The sequence below is a fragment of the Myotis davidii genome, unplaced genomic scaffold (genome assembly GCF_000327345.1).
Source record: "Myotis davidii unplaced genomic scaffold, ASM32734v1 scaffold199, whole genome shotgun sequence".
In the NCBI taxonomy this organism is placed as follows: Eukaryota; Metazoa; Chordata; class Mammalia; order Chiroptera; family Vespertilionidae; genus Myotis; species Myotis davidii.
Genome location: NW_006290680.1, coordinates 2,909,784 through 2,928,423, shown reverse-complemented (window position 1 = coordinate 2,928,423; position 18,640 = coordinate 2,909,784). Strand labels below are relative to the sequence as shown.

General features: G+C 46.1%; 1 protein-coding gene across 1 annotated transcript in view; it reads left to right on the top strand.

Moving 5' to 3' along the window:
* Positions 1-18,640, top strand: part of PTPRT (protein tyrosine phosphatase, receptor type T) — a 720,009-nt gene that overhangs the window by 85,081 nt on the left and 616,288 nt on the right. The window contains exon 4 of the mRNA XM_015563947.1: positions 4,590-4,705. Coding sequence (XP_015419433.1) covers positions 4,590-4,705 — 116 coding nt within the window. The remainder of the gene's footprint in view (positions 1-4,589; positions 4,706-18,640) is intronic.

The following is an 18,640-nucleotide window of genomic DNA, read 5'->3' as shown; positions in this document are numbered from 1 at the left end:
GCATACACCCAGCAGCGCTGCTGATGCCTGAACGGTATGTGGAATGAAGTGGGCGGGCATCGGGAGGCCACTATGGCACGGGGCAAGCACTATGGGCAGTCTATCTGAAGTGTACCTGGCGTATAAGACGACCCCCACTTGGAGGCATATTTTTCAGGGCCAAAAAATCGTCTTATACGCCGGCAAATACGGTATTCTGGGGACTGATATGATCTCATTTAATTGTTAAAAGATCACTTCGGCTGCTTGTGGAGAGATTTGAAGGGGAATAGAGTCAGAGGATCTATTAGAAAGAAAGTTCTGGATTCATGCAAGAGATCATGACAGCAGCCTGGACCAGGGGAGTGGAGAGGCATCTGCTCATCATTCAACAAGTGTTTACTGAGAAGGACTCTCTGCCCACACTATTCTGGGTTGATGGGAATAAGACAGTTTCATTCTCTACTCTCATAGGATTCCCTCAAAGTGAAAGAGACTGGAAATGAAACAAATATCAGGTCATTATATGACCTATAGCAGATGGTATATTCGTTTGCTAAGGCTGCAGTGAATGTGTCAGGCTGCCATAACAAAACATCACAGTCTGGGGGCCCAAACAGTTATTTTCTCACAGTGTTGGAGGCTAGAAGTCCGAGATGAAGAGGCAAGTTTGGTTTCCTCCATGGCCCCTCTCCTCTGCTGTGGATGGCCGCTTTCTCACTCTGTCTTCACGTGCCCTTTCCTCTCTGCACACCTGCCCCTGTGTGCCTGTGTGTCCAGGTCTTCTCTTCTCATGAGGACACCCTTCTCAGGGCCCACTTTAACAACCTCATTTCTACTTTAATCACCCCTTTAAAGGCTCTCTCACCAAATACAATCCCAGGGTGAGTTATTGAGCATTAGGGCTCTAACATATGAATTTTGGGGTACACTTCAGCCCATAGCAGATGGCAACCCATGCTGTGAAGAAACATCAAACACAAAGATGGACAGAAGTGGATAGATTCGGGATACATTTAGGGGGTAAAGCTGACTGGTCCCATGTGATGGTTAGATTGGGAGCCAGAGGCACCAGAAATGGAGCATTCCCAGCTTTGGGGCTTAAGCCACTGGTACAGGCTCAGGTGGTGTGAGTCTGGGGAGAATTGTGTTGTGCCTTCCAAGGTACTGACCGTGCTCATGAGATCACATGTCATACAACCTGCTGGTGGCTGCGGACTGTCCATTGGACTGACAGTGTCTTCTTCCCGACTCCAGACTAACATGAATGCATTTATAACTTCACTCAAAGATTGCTAGACATTTAACTAGATGGAAACATATGCATTCTCTCTATGTCAGGCTTTTTAATTCTCCACTTCTGTCCTCCAAAACATCATTTCTATTAACATGTGGTCAGCATTTATTAATAAGTATTCCAAAAGTTCCAGGGGGGTTGGTGTCCAATTTGCAATTGTATTCTTAATCAATTTGAGCTGGAGTCAGGGCTTTAAACGCTTGCCTTGCGTCTCCAAAAACAGTTAAAGAAAGATAGGCATACCACTAGAAGGAAATTATTTTCCCATATGAACCAAAATCTCTCGTCTATATTTTAAAGCCCATTTAACATTTTTGTGTTATTTTAATAGTATTTCAGCCGTAGTTACCCTGCACTGTTGTTTCTCAGTGTTAGCGGATAGCCACTGCAGCTGTAACTGTGTACGAGAAATGTCAGCACAATTTTCCACCCAATTTCAAAGTTTCTAGCTAAATTGACTTTTAGAATTTTTAAAACTATTTTTTTACACCAACCTTGTGGGACAATGTCATTGAACCCGTGGAGTGTCTGCGACACGGTTCTGATGTATGTACTGAGCTTTCTCCTCAATTGTGTGGCTTCCCACTGAGCACTGTCAGGTTTAAAGCACGAGATAAAGGGCAGAATAATATGTCTTCAGATGCTGCAATGACATCTGCAGGAGTTTAAATGTCACCAACATCAAGGCATTTTACCCCAAATGCACAGCAGTTGGGGGGGGGCGGAGTCTCAGTGGGGAGTAAGTGTGGAATGCTGGTCTGGATCCTGAGGTCAACTGTATTTGGCCGAAGGTCAGTGAGTTGAAGCTGGTGGGATGATAATGTAGATGCTGGGGGAAATAACAGTCAAGAGAGCACAGGGCTTGGACGTAAACTGGAGAGTGGGGCTGGGGTTGAGAGGAGGGTCAGAGAGCTCAGGAGCTCAGAGAAGTGGACCAAACAGGTCGCCAACATAAGGAGAATGTCCACAGAGAGAGATACCTGTCATAATCTGGGGATGAGAGCCCTGGTCTCACCAAAGATCAGAGACCATCATTGTTTCATATTGATGAAAGTTAACACTCAGGACAATTAAGCTTCTAAATTGTCTGCCACTGAACCTAGAAGGAAGGGAGGAAGAGGGATGGAAGATGAAAGAATCAAGGCAAACGTTCTGCTTTTTCAAATCAGAAGGGGTGTCAGAAGAAAGCAGGGACATTGGACCAGAGAAGATCATTTCTAATTGCATAAATCCCAAAGGTTAATCCATTTGCCCAGTGTTCCCCCGAGGACAAGGGGAGGCATCCCTTTATAAAGCCTAACGAAGAGCCTCCCAACACTACAGTTAAGAGTCTGAGCTCCCTTCTCTCATGGGGTAGATGTTCCCTTTGCCCTTTAAACCTGAGGCATAAATGGGCTTCGGGCTCCTGGAACATATTCCCATGTGAAGAATTGACTTGAACGGATAGTTCCAAAAATAACTGCAAATTATATAGGAGAGCAGAAAGGAAACGATTTCAGACCATCAGAGCAGCATGACATGTGTCAGGTTGACTAGATGTGAGGACTCTTCAACTCTGAGACGCTCACAGGAGAGGTCTTCCTTGGGCCCTGACTGTTGACTCCACCCTAGCCGTGGGTCCGGAAGGTAGCATGAGGGGGTCTCTGAGCTATTGTTATTTGTTCAAAACCAGAGCAGAAGGTATATGTTTTTGCACCAGCGTCTGCCTAATCGCACCAAGGTCCTTGGTTTTGCTGAGCTTTAGAGGCAATGATGCAGTTTGGTAGACCAGATAGTTGAGTGGGTGAAGGCGATGGGGACAAAAGGTAAGGAAAGTGATCACTGGTGATAAAATATTTGGGAGCAATGAGAGGAGCCTGGAGAGTCGGCACAGCCTTTCCTGTGAGCCCTTTCTTTGAACCCTAGGGTCCAGGTGACATCGTTGACCTCCCTTTGCCCAGGAAACAAGAGAATGTGCTCATTAAATGCTGATTGGGGGCTAACATGGACCTGGTCTGAATTCTGTTTCTGTCATTACTGCTGTGTAGCTTTGAGCAAATTAAATTTGGTGAGCCTTGGTTTCTGCGTCTCTAAAAGGGAAATAATATTAGTGTTTGCTTTACAGGAAAGTTATGAAGTTAAATTAGATAAAATCTCTAAAGCATTTATCACAGTACTAGTACCTGGCATTGTAGGAGCTTTCAAATAAATGACATTATCATTATTATTTGTGTCTCCGGATATTTGACTCACTCTGGCAGATAGGCCCTTTTGCACCTCCTTGAGCCTCTTAACAGCCCCCCATTTGATCCCATTCTGGGAGTGGTTGATGTGATAAGGACCCATGACATTTTTGTACCTCATGGAAGGAAGGTCATTCTTCTAGGTGTAGGTTATCAATCCACTCATCTTTGAAGTACTCACATAGGTGAGGACTTATCTCCACAAAGAAGGAGATGGACCCAAGTCACCCAGCATATGTTTGATTCTAGAATTGATCGCTTATAGACCCTGAGTTTCTTTTGAAAGTCCTTTCTTCTGTTTGCCAAGTCCCCAAAGTTCCCATTTCCTTCCCATCTTTCCAAGACACCGTAGAATGTAGACTGAACATTTTTTTGAGTTTTCTGTGCCTCAGTTCACTTACTGTGACCTAAAGATAAAACCACCAACTGCATTGGTTTAAAAGAGCTACTGGGTAGACACTGCACATGACACCACTTGCAGTCCACCTATGGGAATGAAAGCTACTAGCATCCCCACCCCAACCCCCACCCCCTGCCTTTTCCCTCTCCTTCTCTCTCTTCCTCCTCAGCATCTTTTTCATTAGCAACAAGGCCAGGTTGGAAGTCTGAGGCCCAAAGGTGCTTCACTTCAGCTTTCTTCTTTCTTCTCACCCAGGCTACAGGAGGAATTTTCTATGGTGACCCCCTCCCCCAATTTCTTCTTCCAAACATGGCAGTATCGCCCAGCAGTTAATATGGATTTGAGGTCCTCAGAGACCTGGATTCATGGCTTGGTTCCCCCACTTTCTGGCTGGCTGACTGTGCCAAATCATGTAACCCCTCTGAGCCTTAATTTTCTGACCTGAGAAATGGAGATACTGCCCACCCCATGGATTTTTGTGAGATTGTAGGCAAGAGGATGCATGAAAGCTCTCAGAACACACCCAGCTCATAGTAAGCGATCCATCAACAGTAGCTCCTCACTGAGCCAGGCCAGAGCTTCGTCCTCAGTCTCACCCTGCCAGGTGCTGTGCTGAGCTGCCAGGTGCCCACAGGGAAGGTGGTTCCCACTTTGAGATCTGTTCTCATGTGCTTTCTGGTTTCTCTTTTAGGAAAAGCACCTCACTTTCTGCGGCTCCAAAATGTCGAGGTGAACGTGGGTCAGAATGCCACATTCCAGTGCATTGCTGGCGGGAAGTGGTCTCAGCATGACAAACTTTGGCTCCAGGTAAGGATGGGAGAGGCCCCCTCCTCACACCTTAGTAAGGGAAGAATGTACTGCTGTGATGAAGGACTTGGTGGGGAAGGGGAAGGGATATTTTTTAAGTACCTCTGCTCCTTAGATGATATTTAGCATCCGTGATCTTATTAAATAGCAACTAATTCTATTATGTAGGCATCAGCATTCATAGTTTTGCTTCTCTTCTTGGATTTGAGCACGTTTCCCGCAGTTGGAAAGTCCCCGGATGCAGAGCGCACCTAGGGGCTAGCTGTTCTTCCTTGCTCCTTAGCAGGACAGTAGACTGAAAATGACAGCGATGCCTGCCTTTCCTGCTCCCGTGGGCTGCCTACTGACCCAGGAGAGCACAGCACACTTCCACGTGTCACTCAAGTATTACGTGGTGTTATTTACTCTTTTCATTATAATTAGTGTTCAAGTGCATCAGGCTCCCAAGAAGCTTTGAGCTGAGCCTTGAGAAAGAGACGGGACAATCACAGCACTTTTGCATCCTTATTTGGCTTTCCCAATTTTATGATCGTTATTGCTGCAGTTCTGAGTTGCACACCCTACGCCGTGAGTCTATGGGTGGAAGGATGTTAACGCAGAATGTAATTGAAGTTTTGAAGAAAATAGGTGGGGACATGTGGCGTGGCTCTCTCCCTCGTCTGATTTATCCACTTTTCAGTGTAAACCAAATCCTATCTCACAGAATGCTTTCCAGGTGGCTTATGATGGCACATAAAATGTGACAAGATAGCAGAAATTAAAAGTGAGGTGAGATAGAAGGAAAAGAATATGGTGGAGCTGGAAAGAATGCTAACATGGTGTTTCTCCACGTCCGCCGCTCACGTGGGCCACAGCAGCGGAGCCGCCAACGGAGTAAAGGCAGCTTGTCAGATCCACAGTTCCCAGTGTCCACGAGATAAACACGAACCAATTGCTTGGGAAAATTCTAACTGTGGTTCACACGGGCCAGACAGGAATTGTTCCCAAGAGTCCTCATAAAGGAACAGCCTGTGATGTAGGGAACTGTGCTCTCCGCTGCGGTCTTAGCGAGGGCACGCGAGTGAGTTTCATGGGCTTGTTGCACATAATGATGCTTGGTATAAAGGCAGCTTGGGGACGTGGCTGAGGAGAGGGCGGGGGGTGGGCAGTCCAATTTGACAGAGGTCTCTCGCTCTCTGCTGATCCATCTGTGTCCTGGGATTCTTTTCTGGTATCTGGTGAGTGGACAGATTCAATATTTCTTTAAGGAAACCTCCCCAAATATTGTCTCCCTCGTCTGTATTTCAGGAAATATTGGAAGACAGACAGTTCCCCTATGCACTCCGGCAAATGCCTGCTTGGCTAGTTAAGTCCAGAGTTATATCCACCAGTGTCGTTGGAAATAGGTTAACATCTTTCTACACCTGCTACCCAGGAGACAGCTGCAGCCTGGATCGGAGACGGGCTGAGGCGGTGGCAGATTTCTTATGCAGTTTTCCTATGGATTTGTTCCAGCACCTAGAGGTGCAGCCTACAGACTCGCCAAAGCTCTGTTCCATTTAATGGTGCTGGGGCGACTGAGCCTGAGAATTTCCAAAGGAATTGAAATAGACACATCGTGACCAAGAGTCTCCACCAGACACCCACCGCAGGTCTAAGTTTCAGCAAGGCTATTTCCTGCTGTCGCTTCCAAGATAAGCCGAGGAATCTCTGAGTCAGCAAAGGCAGAGACCGTTGTACCCACCAGTTTTAAGTCAGGGGAGGGAAGACACTTTGTTTCCAGAATAGCATGTCAGTGGCCCATCTTTCCGGCAATGGTTGGGGAGCAGTCGGTTTGAGATCAATCCTATCACCCGAGTTGTAGAGAATGCTTGCCTTCCTTTCTACAGAGCAGGACTCTAGCCTGCTCAACCTTAAATGGGTTCAGGTGATAAATTAAGAAGTTAAAAAGGAAGCCAGCCTGTACCCCTGCTTTACAGTTTCCTGGAAACTCGGTATGCTCTTTAGAAGACCCTGTCTGCTAGTGCTGGCTTTCACGGGGTTACAGCGTGAGCCCTCGCTACGAATTCATGGACTGAACCGTGCACTTGTGCCTAGAACAACTCTAATCCTGCAGGGAAGAGGCTGATGAAGGCCCACTACAAGTTATAAACAGCTCATCTTGTTCTGCGATGATTCCTCCTGAGGTGAAGAGTAATGCACAGTGAATGGTGCACGTTCTGTGGACTCATTCATAACTTGCTGCTTTCTTGTGGGATACTTTGGTCTGAAGGACCCAAACTTGCACGTTTTCAAGCATTTTTTCAAACACATAGACAGTGTGCATTCTCAGTAGACTGTCTAGTCCAGCGGTTCTCAACCTGTGGGTCACCACCCCTTTGGGGGTCGAACGACCCTTTCACAGGGGTCACCTAAATATATCCTGCATATCATATATTTACATTATGATTCATAACAGTAGCAAAATTATAGTTATGAAGTAGCAACAAAAATAATTTTATGGTTAGGGTCACCACAACATGAGGAACTGTATTAAAGGGTCGCGGCATTAGGAAAGTTGAGAACCACTGGTCTAGTCTAAGGTTTGGGGAGCCCTTTACAGCAAGAAGAATACTATGCAGGGCAAAGGAGTCATAACTGGACCTCCAGGAGGATCAGTGTAGCTCAGGAATGCATGTGGGCATGTTTCCTAGAAGATCATTTGGCAATAGATATCTAAAGCCATACATGTGCACATCCTTCCAATAAGTGATTGTACTTATGGGAGTTTACTCAGGCAAATAACCAGAGACAGGAAGATTATCTGCCAGTGTGTTCAACAGGATGAAAAATGGAAAATAACCCACGTTTCCAGCAAAAGGGACTGATTAAGTAAATGCTGGAATGGCATCATTAAATTCCGGTTATAGAAGTCTCTCTAATGACATTGCCACCGTATGTATTTAGGTGAAAAGAGCAAGTTTTAAAAACAATTTATATGTTCAAGGTATTTATTTTTATGAGCAAACATATACAGCAGTCCCTCCTATATGCAGTTTCAGTTTACTGTGGTCAACAGTGGTCCTAAAATATTAAATGGAAAATTCCAGAAACAGACAATTCATTTGTGTTAATTAGTATGCCTTTCTGCATAGTGTGATGAAATCTCAAGCGTTCCTGCTCTGTCCCACACAGGCTGTGAATCATCCCTTTGTCCATCGTGTCCAGAGCTACCCCACCTGTTAGTCACTCAGTAGCCACCTTGTTTATGAGATTGGCTGGAACAGTATCACAGTGCTTGCGTTTAATAACACTTATTTTACTTAATAATGACCCCAAAGCTCCAGAGCAGTGATGCTGACAATTCGAATATGCCAGAGGGAAGCCATGAAGTGCTTCATGAGAGTGAAAAGATCTGTATCTGTGAAGAAACATAGTGTATATAGGGTTTGATATTATCCACAGTTTCAAATATCCACTGGGGTCTTGGAATTCATCCTCCATGGATGTGGTGGAACTGCTGTACTTTTTATTTTCATCTCTATTCTTTTTCATTTTATCTAAATACACTAAAATGAGTGTAGGTAACTAATGTAAATAGAAAAATGCGATTAAAATGAGAAAAATGGTCAAGGATATTCTAAGGATGGCAGGAAGCCTTAGGGCATTGGGGTAGCTCATTCCTCAGTGGGGGTAGCACAGGCCCCCGCTCCCCCTTGAGGCTACAGGTAAAATGACCCTTGGGTTTTCTCCACATTCTCATCGCCACCATCGGCTACTCTTTTTGTAAAAAAACACACACACACCATGTTTTTATTGATTTCAGAGAGAGGAGTGGGAAATAGAAAATTCAATCATGAGAGAGAGTCATTGATCAGCTGCCTCCTACACACCCCCTACGAGGGCATTGAGCCTGCAAACCAGGCATGTGCCTTGACTGGGACTTGAACTGTGATCTCCTGGTTCATGGGTCTATGCTCAACCACTGGGCCACACCAGCCGGGCCCATCAGCTACTCTTCATCCATGAGGGGATTTAGGAATATTTCATGTATCATCTGGTCTGTATGGAAGACCGTGGCCCATGGGGGCCTTGCTCACACTTCTCAGAGGTTCCAGAGGAGACCCTATCACCCCACTGCAGGACTAATTTCCAGGCATCCCTACAAAGGACTTGCTCCACCAGGGGTTTTTACAACAACTAACATTTGAAGAGTCCCAGAAATAAGGCCATGTGTCCAAATGTTCTGCGCAGATCTCAGCAAGAGCCGCGTATGTGTTCAGACCAATCACAGGCATTGAGCAGGGTGCACACCCTAACCTGGCAGGAAAAGGATCCTGCCCCGTGAGCCCGTCAGATGCACAGCAGCTACACCAGGCTGAGGAGATAAGAGGACACATTCATCCTTGCTGCAGCCCAGTCTCCCAGGAAACCCGCTCCCCGAAGGGCTAGCGCTGGCTCCCAGGGCTGTGAGTGTCTGGAAGCAGCTCCTCCTTCTGCACCTGTACCGGGTGTTCCTTGCACTGTGGGACTTCTGTTGAAAATCTAGTGGTCACGCCATAGCTAAACTATAATGATAAATTAGTAATACTCATTCCGGCTGGTGTTTATTGAGTGGTCACACATATGATGTATTTCATTCTCATAACCTGTATTTCATGTAGATACTATGTCTAACCCGTCGTATAGATGAGGGGGCTGAGCCTTAGGGGGTAGATGAGTGGCACAGGTCAGAGTCACCCAGGTCGTGCCTGGTGGAGGCAGCGTTGGAGTATTGGCATGTGTCATATTCCTAAGTCCTGGGCTCACCCTTCCACGCCCACCTCCTGGGCCCGTCACCCTGTGTCACCACTCCAGCTTTTCTTTCCATACAGATGGTTTTCTATTAAAGTAATCATCTGTTTAGCACATACTGACATGCCTCTCATTTGCACTGTACTAGATACTTAAATAGAGTTGAGTTTCTCAAATCTACATAGTCAATGAAATAAAAATACCCCTGGAATATTTTTCAAGTTACTCCCCTCTGGTTGCCTTCTTCCTTCTCTTCTCCTTTCTTAGCCACATTTATTAAATGTGATGGCTGCACTTGCGGTGGGGCTTTCTTCAATTCCCACCTCTTCCCAGAGCGGCCCTCATGAAGAGCACTATGTTTTCTTTGTTGCTAAAGCCAAGGGCGGTGATTATTATATCTTATTATTATCCATCCTTATACTTGATTCTTTTAGTATTTGATGACGCTCCCTCCTTGAAAGTCTTCCTGTCCTCTTTTTAATTAAATGTTTTTTTAAAAAATATGTTTTTATTGATTTTAGAGATAGATGAAGGAAGAGGGAGATAGAAACATCAATGAGAGGGAAACATCAATCAGTTGCATCCTGCATGCTCCTGCCTAGAACCCAGGCATGTATCCTGACCAGAAATTGAACCAGCGACGTCTTGGTGCATAGAACAACACTCAGTCCACTGAACCAATCTGCCCGGCTCTTCCTGCCTTCTTGATTCAATGATGACCTCTCTCAACAAAATGAAGGGGCCTGAGATTTACCCATTTGCAGGCTTATGAGTTAGGCTGTGAGTTTCATAGCTGTTGGCAGGAGATGTGAGTCTCTTGGGTCAGAGACAAAGTACTTTGTAATTCACCCACCTCAAGCAGCGTGAGTTTCATGTTTGCAACAGTTTTGTTTTGTTTTTGTCCCCCAGGTCCGGTAGGGATGATGTAGGGGTGGATCTAGGTGGGGCCTGTATACAGTAGGTTGGTGTCATAGCTGAGGAACCTTGTCTTGGGAAACCCCAATCTTTTATTAATATCTTTTTTCTTTGCCATTTGTACGGAAAATTTTTTTCTATCCCTTCACTCTCATCCTGTGTGTGTCTTTTGTTCTGAGGTGGGTCTCTTGTAGATAGCATGTAGTTACATCATGTTTTTGTATACATTCAGCTACCCTATGTCTTTTGATTGGAGCATTTAATCCATTTAAAGTTATTATTGATAGGTATTTGTTTATTGCCATTTTAATTCTGTAGGTCTATGTTTCTCTCTCTGTTTCTTCTTCTCATTACAGCAGTCCCTTTAGCATTTCTTATAGTGTTGAGTTGGTGGTGATGTAATCCTTTAGCCTTTTTTTGTCCAGGAAGCTCTTTATTTGGTCATCTATTTGAATGATAGCCTTGCTGGATATAGTAATCTTGGTTTCAGATCCTTGCTTTCCATTACGTTGAGTACTTCATGCCATTCCCTTCTGGCCTATAGAGTTTCTGATGAGAAATCAGGTGTGAGCCTTATGGGAGCTCCTTTGTAGGTAACAGTTTGCTTGTCTCTTTTTTAAAAAAATATATTTTATTGATTTTTTTACAGAGAGGAAGGGAGAGGGATAGAGAGTTAGAAACATCAATGAGAGAGAAACATCAATCAGCTGCCTCCTACACACTCCCCACTGGGTATGTGCCCGCAACCAAGGCACATGCCCTTGACCGGACTCGAACCTGGGACCCTTGAGTCCGCAGGCCGACGCTCTATTCACTGAGCCAAACCGGTTAGGGCAGTTTGCTTGTCTCTTGCTGCCTTTAAGATTATCTCTTTGTCTTTAATTTTGGGCATTTTAATTATGATGGGTCTAGGCATGGGCCTGTTTGGATTCTTCTTGCTTGGGGTTCTCTGTGCCTCCTATACTTGACTTTTTCCTTCACCAGGTTAGGGAAGTTTTCTGCCATTATTTCTTCAAACACCTTCTCTATCCCTCGTTCCCTTCCTGCCTCATATGGCACACCTGCTCTTCTAATATTGTTACATTTCACATGGTCCCACAGCTCCCTCAAGCCGTCCTACTGTTTTTTAATTGTTTTTTTTCTTTTTGGTTCTCTGATTGATTTTTTCAACCCTGTCTTCTAATTCACTGATTTGATCCTCAGCTTCCCCTAATCTGCTGTGTATTCCCTCATGTGTGTTCTTTGTGCCATGTCATTCTTTATTTCTGACTGTACTTTTTTCATAGTTACTATATTTTTTCTCATGCTGTTGAGCATTTTTACCACCATTATTCTGAAGTCTGTTTCAGATACATTTCTTATCTCCATTTAATTAATTTCTTCTGGAGAATTCTCTTGTTCTTTCATTTGTGGGTTGTTTCTTTGTCTCCTCATTTTGGCTGTCTGTTTGGGTTTGTGACTATGTATTATAGATCTGCTACACCGCTCAATCTCTAGTGCAGGACAGAGTCATAAGCTGTTTCTGACTAATTAGATCAGGCAAAGACTGATAGGATTCCTCTTGATCTGCCCTCAGGCAATCACCCACAAGTGTGGCAAGGTTTTTTCAGTAGGGTGGGGTAATTGTTTCTGCCTGGAGCCTAATTGTTGTTCTCAGTCTCCTAAGGGGCAAGGTGTTTTCCAATAGGGTGGACCAGCTGTCTTCCCCCCAGGTAATGCCACCTGTAATAGCAATTGTCTGTGAGAAAGATGACCTTTGCAGTGTGAGGGAATGATTCAGCTCAGGAAACCCTGTAGTCTGCCTTCTCAGCTCAAACCCTCGATCCTCGCTTCTGCTCACCCAGCTCCAGTCCACTCTGCTGTCCCTCTGCCAGAGCACAAGGCGGGTGGCTCCACAGGGAATTTTATGCGTTGGCCCTTTAAGAGGGTGCCTGAATTTCCAGCCATCTCTCCCTGGCAGTCAGCTACCACAATGCTTTTCACAGCCAGATACAATGTGGGTACCCTTCTTAGTTCTGGTGCTCTCTGCTGGGGCAAGCTCAGGAATTAGACCCCAGAGTTCTCAGTGGCAACCCCCAACAGCTGAGATATCTCTCTGGAACTTCAGCTGCTGTCTATAAGGGCCCGCCAGCCCTTTCATGCCTCTGCCCGTCCTACCAGCCTCTATGCCGTCTCCACTTTTGGTCCTCGGTTATCAGGTTCTCTCCAGTGAGTCTTCCGTTGAGTATTCAGTAAGTTTTTCTGTATTTTATTTGTAATTCCAGTTTGGACCTGGGAGCGTAACTGTGCAGCATCCACTTAATCCATCACCATTTTTAGCCTCTTTTTATTAATTATTTTTATTGAGATATAATGTACAAACCATTAGTTCCGAAAGCCTAGGATTCGATGGTTTGGGTGTATTTACAAAGCTATGGCACCATCGTCACATGCTTTGTCTTTCCTTCTTTTCACATGAGAAAACAGCCCCTTTAGAACAATCCTGGGGCTTTGGCTTTCTAGAAGGATGCATTCTCTCAAAGTCATCTGCTCTGGATGCCTCCCCCCTCCTCACCCCGTGCAGCTCATCTCTGAGCACCCTCGCCCACTCTGACCTGGAAATCCCCCCTCTCCACTCATTCTTCCCTCCTTTACTTTCTCAGACAGTTTCATCAGTGTCTTCCCTCTGCCCATCCTCAGTTTACACATTTCAGGTTTTGGTTCTAGCTCATCGTGGCCACAGTGCACAGGAGCTTGGAGAGAGCATTGGGCAAGGCTGACCTGCTTCTTGCTCTCAGAGTTTTCCTTCTGGAAGACATTAAGCAACTAATCACAGAGTTAAACATTTCATTACAAATGTGTGACCAGGCCACCGGGGCTGGGGGGTGGGGAGAGGGTCTGCTGAGGAGGGAGGAGGGAGAGAGGGCAGGATTATGCATACCAGGTAAGTGCTCCAGGAAGACGTGGCCTTTGAGAGCATTCTGTGAGGTGAACTGGAAAGAGTCAAAGGGAGATTGTGCCACTTTAGGAGTTGGCAGGTGGGCAAGCCCTTCACCACCTGCTCATCCTCTTGGCTCAGCTATGGCTCGGCTCCCGGGGATTGATGCCAGGACCCTCCTGACTCCGCAGGAACTGTGGGCCCAGAAATCAACCCCCAATGAGCAGCCAGCCAGGCATGCAGTGGGCCCTTGGGAGCGCTTCAGCACAGCTAATCAGAAATGATTTATGTCCACTTAGGTTTCTCTTAACTTTTAATAAAGAATAATCAAAAGCAATTCTCTAGAGACTGCCAAAGAGGCACAAATATGGTCTTAAGAGAATCAAAGTGCCAGGCTCTAGCAAGTTCCTAAATGTCACACCTTTGAAACAGTATGACTCAAAGTGAAAAGAATATTCATTACGAACGAATTGTGGGAATTTTACCTAAACATTTTCTAGCCAGGAGATTTCTGGAGCAATTAGAACTAATTCCAGCTGCAAATGCTGGGCTTTATTCTACTTTTCTTTTTTTTTTCTTTCTTAATCCTCACCTGAGGATATTTTTTCCATTGATTTTTAGACAGAGTGGAAGGGAGGGGGAGAGACAGAGAGAGAAACATTTATGTGAGAGAGACACATCTATTAGTTGCCTCTTGCACTGGCCCTGACCAGAGCTGGGGATCGAGCCTGCAACTGAGGTATGTGCCTTTGACTGGAATCGAACACGGGACCCTTCAGTCCACAGGCTGACGCTCTCACCACTGAGTGAACAGTCTGGTGTTACTTTTTTTTTTTAAATCCTGGAAGACTTCCAGGAAGGACCCTGTATTAGAACAGTGCCTGTAAAACAGGCATAATGTTCTGTTGCACACGGTTCCCTCTTATTAAAGACCATGATGCTTCCCTCCTGCCAATTGTAAATCAATTACAAGCCTGCATGCTCTCTCTGAAATAATGACAGCCATTTTTACCGGCTCGGTCTTATCTCTTTGTGAAGGGAGTAATGTCATGACACACAAGAGCAGAGAGGATGGGGAATTGCAAACCGGCGAGGCTGTTATAAGGTATCTTGATCGCTAATCAGGTCCCATGAAAACAGCAGACTCCGTGGCATCAGGTGCTTCTCTTGTTTTTCTCTCTAGGGCAGTGGTTCTCAACCTTGGCTGCACGTTAGAATCACCTGGGAATCTTTTTAAAACCCTGATTTCTGGGCCTCATCCTTCGGCAATTCTGTTTCTTTGTTATGGGGTGGGGCCACAAGATTAGTAACAAAGAAACAGAATTTCTGGAGGATGAGGCCCAGAAATCAGGATTTTAAAAAGATTCCCAGGTGATTCTAATGTGCAGCCAAGGTTGAGAACCACTGCCTCTAGGAGGATCCTGAAGATGAGACAGGTCCGGCCCGGGGATGGGTGGCCCGGGGGTGGGAGGAAGCACGTGTGCTAGGTCAGGCATATTCAAGTGTGAGTGCTTGCGACCCCTGCTCTTGCAAAGAGTGTGCTTTCAGACCAAGACAGTTTATTCCACACAAAACACTACAAACTATGGGAAGGTGGAATTCAAGTTATTTTCAAAGAGACAGACAGTTTCAAGAGGAGAAAGAAAAAAAGAGAGAGCAAGGCCATTGGTTCAACTGTAAGGTGCCTTTTTCAATTGAGAACACGTGTGTCCCCTGGAGGGGTGAGTTGGAAAAAGGTTCACCTTCTGGGCAGATTCAGCCCCTCGCCCCCCGGGGGGCACATAGCCAGGCAAGCAGACGGAGCCTTTGGGCAAAGGAAACATAGTCTTTGCTGACCTCTCTGCCTCAGTTTCTGCATTCGCAAAGCAGGAGTATTCATAGGACTTGTCTCAGGCTTTATCATGCATCAGAATCACCAAGAGCATCTGTGTGAACAAAAAATGGGACCGCCCCCCTGAGTTCCTGATTTATTAGGTCAGGGGCGGAGCCTGAGAATCTGCATTGCAGCACGTTCCCAGGGCTGCCAATGCAGGGGCCCTGGGGACCACACTTTGAGAAACACTGCTCTAGATCTTTCTGAGAGCATTGCCCTTTCCATGCCAGCCTTGTTTTCCGCCAGGAAGTTTGGTATTTCAGTACTTACTCAACTTTATGTTTTACCCGTTATGCTGTTTGTTGGAATCTTCACCCAGCCTGTAAATTCCTCTGGGCACAAATTATACTTTCCACACGCTACACTCTCTCATTTTCTGTTTTGTTAAATAATGAGTACATTTTCAGTGTGATCCATAATAGAATAAGGAAAGGGGAAAACAAATCTCAGACTACTGAGCCTAATCAGCAACATCTGCAAGTGGATAGCAGCCCAGGAATTCTCTTAAAAGTTTCCATTTCTAACAAGTTCCCAGGTGATGCGGATGCTGCTGGCCCAGGAACCACCCTTTGCAAAGCACGTGCCTAGGGATTTTAAAAGCATCAAGTGAATTGTATCATGTGAGCCAGCTAACACAGTGCCAAGCACAGACTGAGCCCTCGCCAGTGTGACTTGTACTAAATAAGTGCTCAGACAAATCTCATTACATTAATAAATTTATCAAATCCAGTTATGGGATGCTATGTGTGGGAGACAGGGTGCCTTTTCAGAGGAAGATGGGTTATTTCAGGGGTGCTCAGCTCCCCTACCCTGTCAGTGTTCTGTGGAGGTCCACTTCGCACCAGTTTTAAAAGACATAGATTTCAGAACAGACCACCAGCCAAAGCAGTGGCTCACTGGCTTTCAGGACACCCCTGGATCCGTCCTGTAGGGGGAGGCAGAGAGAGGGGTGCTGGGTGAGAGGGATGCTACCAGTGGTTTTTCTTTTACGTTTTTAAAAAATATATTTTATTGATTTCAGAGAGGAAGGGAGAGAGAGAGACAAATATCAATGAGAGAGAATCATTGTATGTCTCACAATGGGGATTGAGCCCGAAACCGGGCATGTGCCCTGACTGGGAATCAAATCATGACCTCCTGTTTCATAGGTCAACACTCAAACTGAGCCACGCCGGCTGGCCAGGTGTGATAGTATTCTTTATGGTTTAGTGCCCCTAACCCTGGGCACTGTGCCTATTGGCTGCTCAAGGCTCACAGCTCCCACTTCCCCCCGAGAAGTGCCCTGGGTCAAATGCGAACTTTCTTTCTCCCCCCACTTGGAAGGCCAGGGCCAATGCCTGACTCCCATGGGGTTCAAATGCTGGCTCCTTGCTTCAAGGTGGGATCAGCCCTGTGGTTTGCTCCACGCTCTGGACTCCAGTTTGGACCACACCCTTGCTGAGCTCCTCGCCTTGCCCTCTCCTGCACCCCATCTCCTGAGAGCTCTCAGGAAGTCGCCGTGCCTCAGACCCTGCTTCAGGGAGCCTGCGCTGAGGCACTGGGACATTTGCTCAGTTGGCTCCTAGACTCAGGGGGGCTAGAAGAGCAGTTCTCAACCTGTGGGTCGCAAGCCCTTTGGCAGTCGAACGACCCTTTCTCAGGGGTCGCCTAAGACCATCCTGCATATCCAATATTTACATTACAATTCATAACAGTAGCAACACTACAGTTATGAAGTAGCAACGAAAATAATTTTATGGTTGGGTCACAACATGCGGAGTATTTAAAGAGCCAGAAGGTTGAGAACTGGGCTAGAAGATGATTCCGATTTAGAACAACAGACCTAGGTTTGAAAGACTTTGCCACAGAGGAAAGGAACCCAGCCCTGAAATTTCAGAGCAAAGATATACTTATGTCTGAAAAGGATTCCAGGAGCCAGAAGAAAATTTCCAACCAACCAGAGTGGTAACACGGGCCTAAGAAGGAATCTTCCCTCTGCATCACCTATGTCATGCTTCTCTCTGGCTTTTCCCAGGACTTGGACTTACCTTCTTTCCTGGCATCCCCGCATTCGCATTCCTGTGCATTTACATGGCACTGATGTCTTGTTTGGGAAGGTTTGCCGCCACCTTGTCTCTTGGCTGTGGTCCTGTTTCAGCTCCCAGCGTAGCCACTGCTCTCTGCCTCCCTGTGTCCATGCAAACCTGCTCCATTGCTTATGGGCCTGGGTTTCTGAATTCTTTCCTGCTTAATGACCCCTCCCCTTGCGTTCTCCCCTTGCAGTTCCTCTGTCTGGGGCTGAGACAGTGGCTGGGACCTGTGCTCCTTACACTTTCACTCTACTGGGCCTCTCCCCATCGCTGATCTTCTAGAATGCCTCCTGATCTCTATTTCTGGATTCCTGAGTGACTGCTCATCTGCCTTGACCTTCTGTCCAGTCTCGTCTCTCTGAACTTGCCCTTCATTTCTCCTTGCCCACAGTCCATCACAGCACTGTTTCCTCTCGTGGCTCTGGGCCCTCCTGCTTGTCCCTGTCCTGCTGCTGCCTGCTCCCAATATGACAAGTGTGATTATCAAAAGGCCTGTTTTCTAGAGATTTTATAAGACAACCTGCAATTTCCTATCCTTCAATGGGAGAAAGGCCAGTGGTTCGGGAGCTAGACAGAAAAATGTGAATCGTTCAGGGGGACGTGCTTAATCCTCCCTGATCCGGCTGGGTATGACATCATTAAGAAGAAAAGTAAATCATATTGGAGGACAGATCAAAATACAATTTAAACTACATGTGAAAAATGAATGTTTTGTACTTAACCAGCCCTTTGCTCTTTGCGTTAGTTTCTTATTGCTGATGTAACAGTTAAACAAACTCAGTGGCTTAAAAACAACACAGACCTATTACCTTCCGGTTGTGGAGGTCAGCAGTCAGAGCTGGTTTCTACTGGGCGGAAAGCAAGGTGTCGGCTGGGCTGTGTTCCTTCCCGCCCCTTCCCTCGCTCCTGGAAGCTGCCCGAATCCCTTGGCTCCTGGCTCCGTCCTCCTTCTGCAAGCCCTCAATCCTGTCTCTCTGACCTGTGTCTGTCACCAGTCTTCTTTGTCACTGTCCCCTCTGACTCCCTCTTTCACACACAGGGTCCCTGGTGATTGTACTGGGCCCACCTGGGTAACTTCAAGGTCTTTAATCCCAGTCCCTTCTGCCATGGGGGTGACATAGTCACCGGTTCCAGGGATTCAGATGTGGACATCTTTGGGGGGTGTTTTTCTGCTTACCCCACTTTGTGCAGCTAATTTCATGTTAATTTGAGAGCTCCACTAATGCCAGAATATGCCTGAGTGTTCCACACGCCTTCTCATTTATTCGTCATAATAACTCTGTCAGGTAGACACCGGGATCCAACCCGTTGCATATATGAGGAAACTGACGTTCAGCGAAATACATTGCCCGCCCAAGTTTGCACAAATTGAACATTTGATTGTGTGTTTGATGATCATCCTGTCCTGT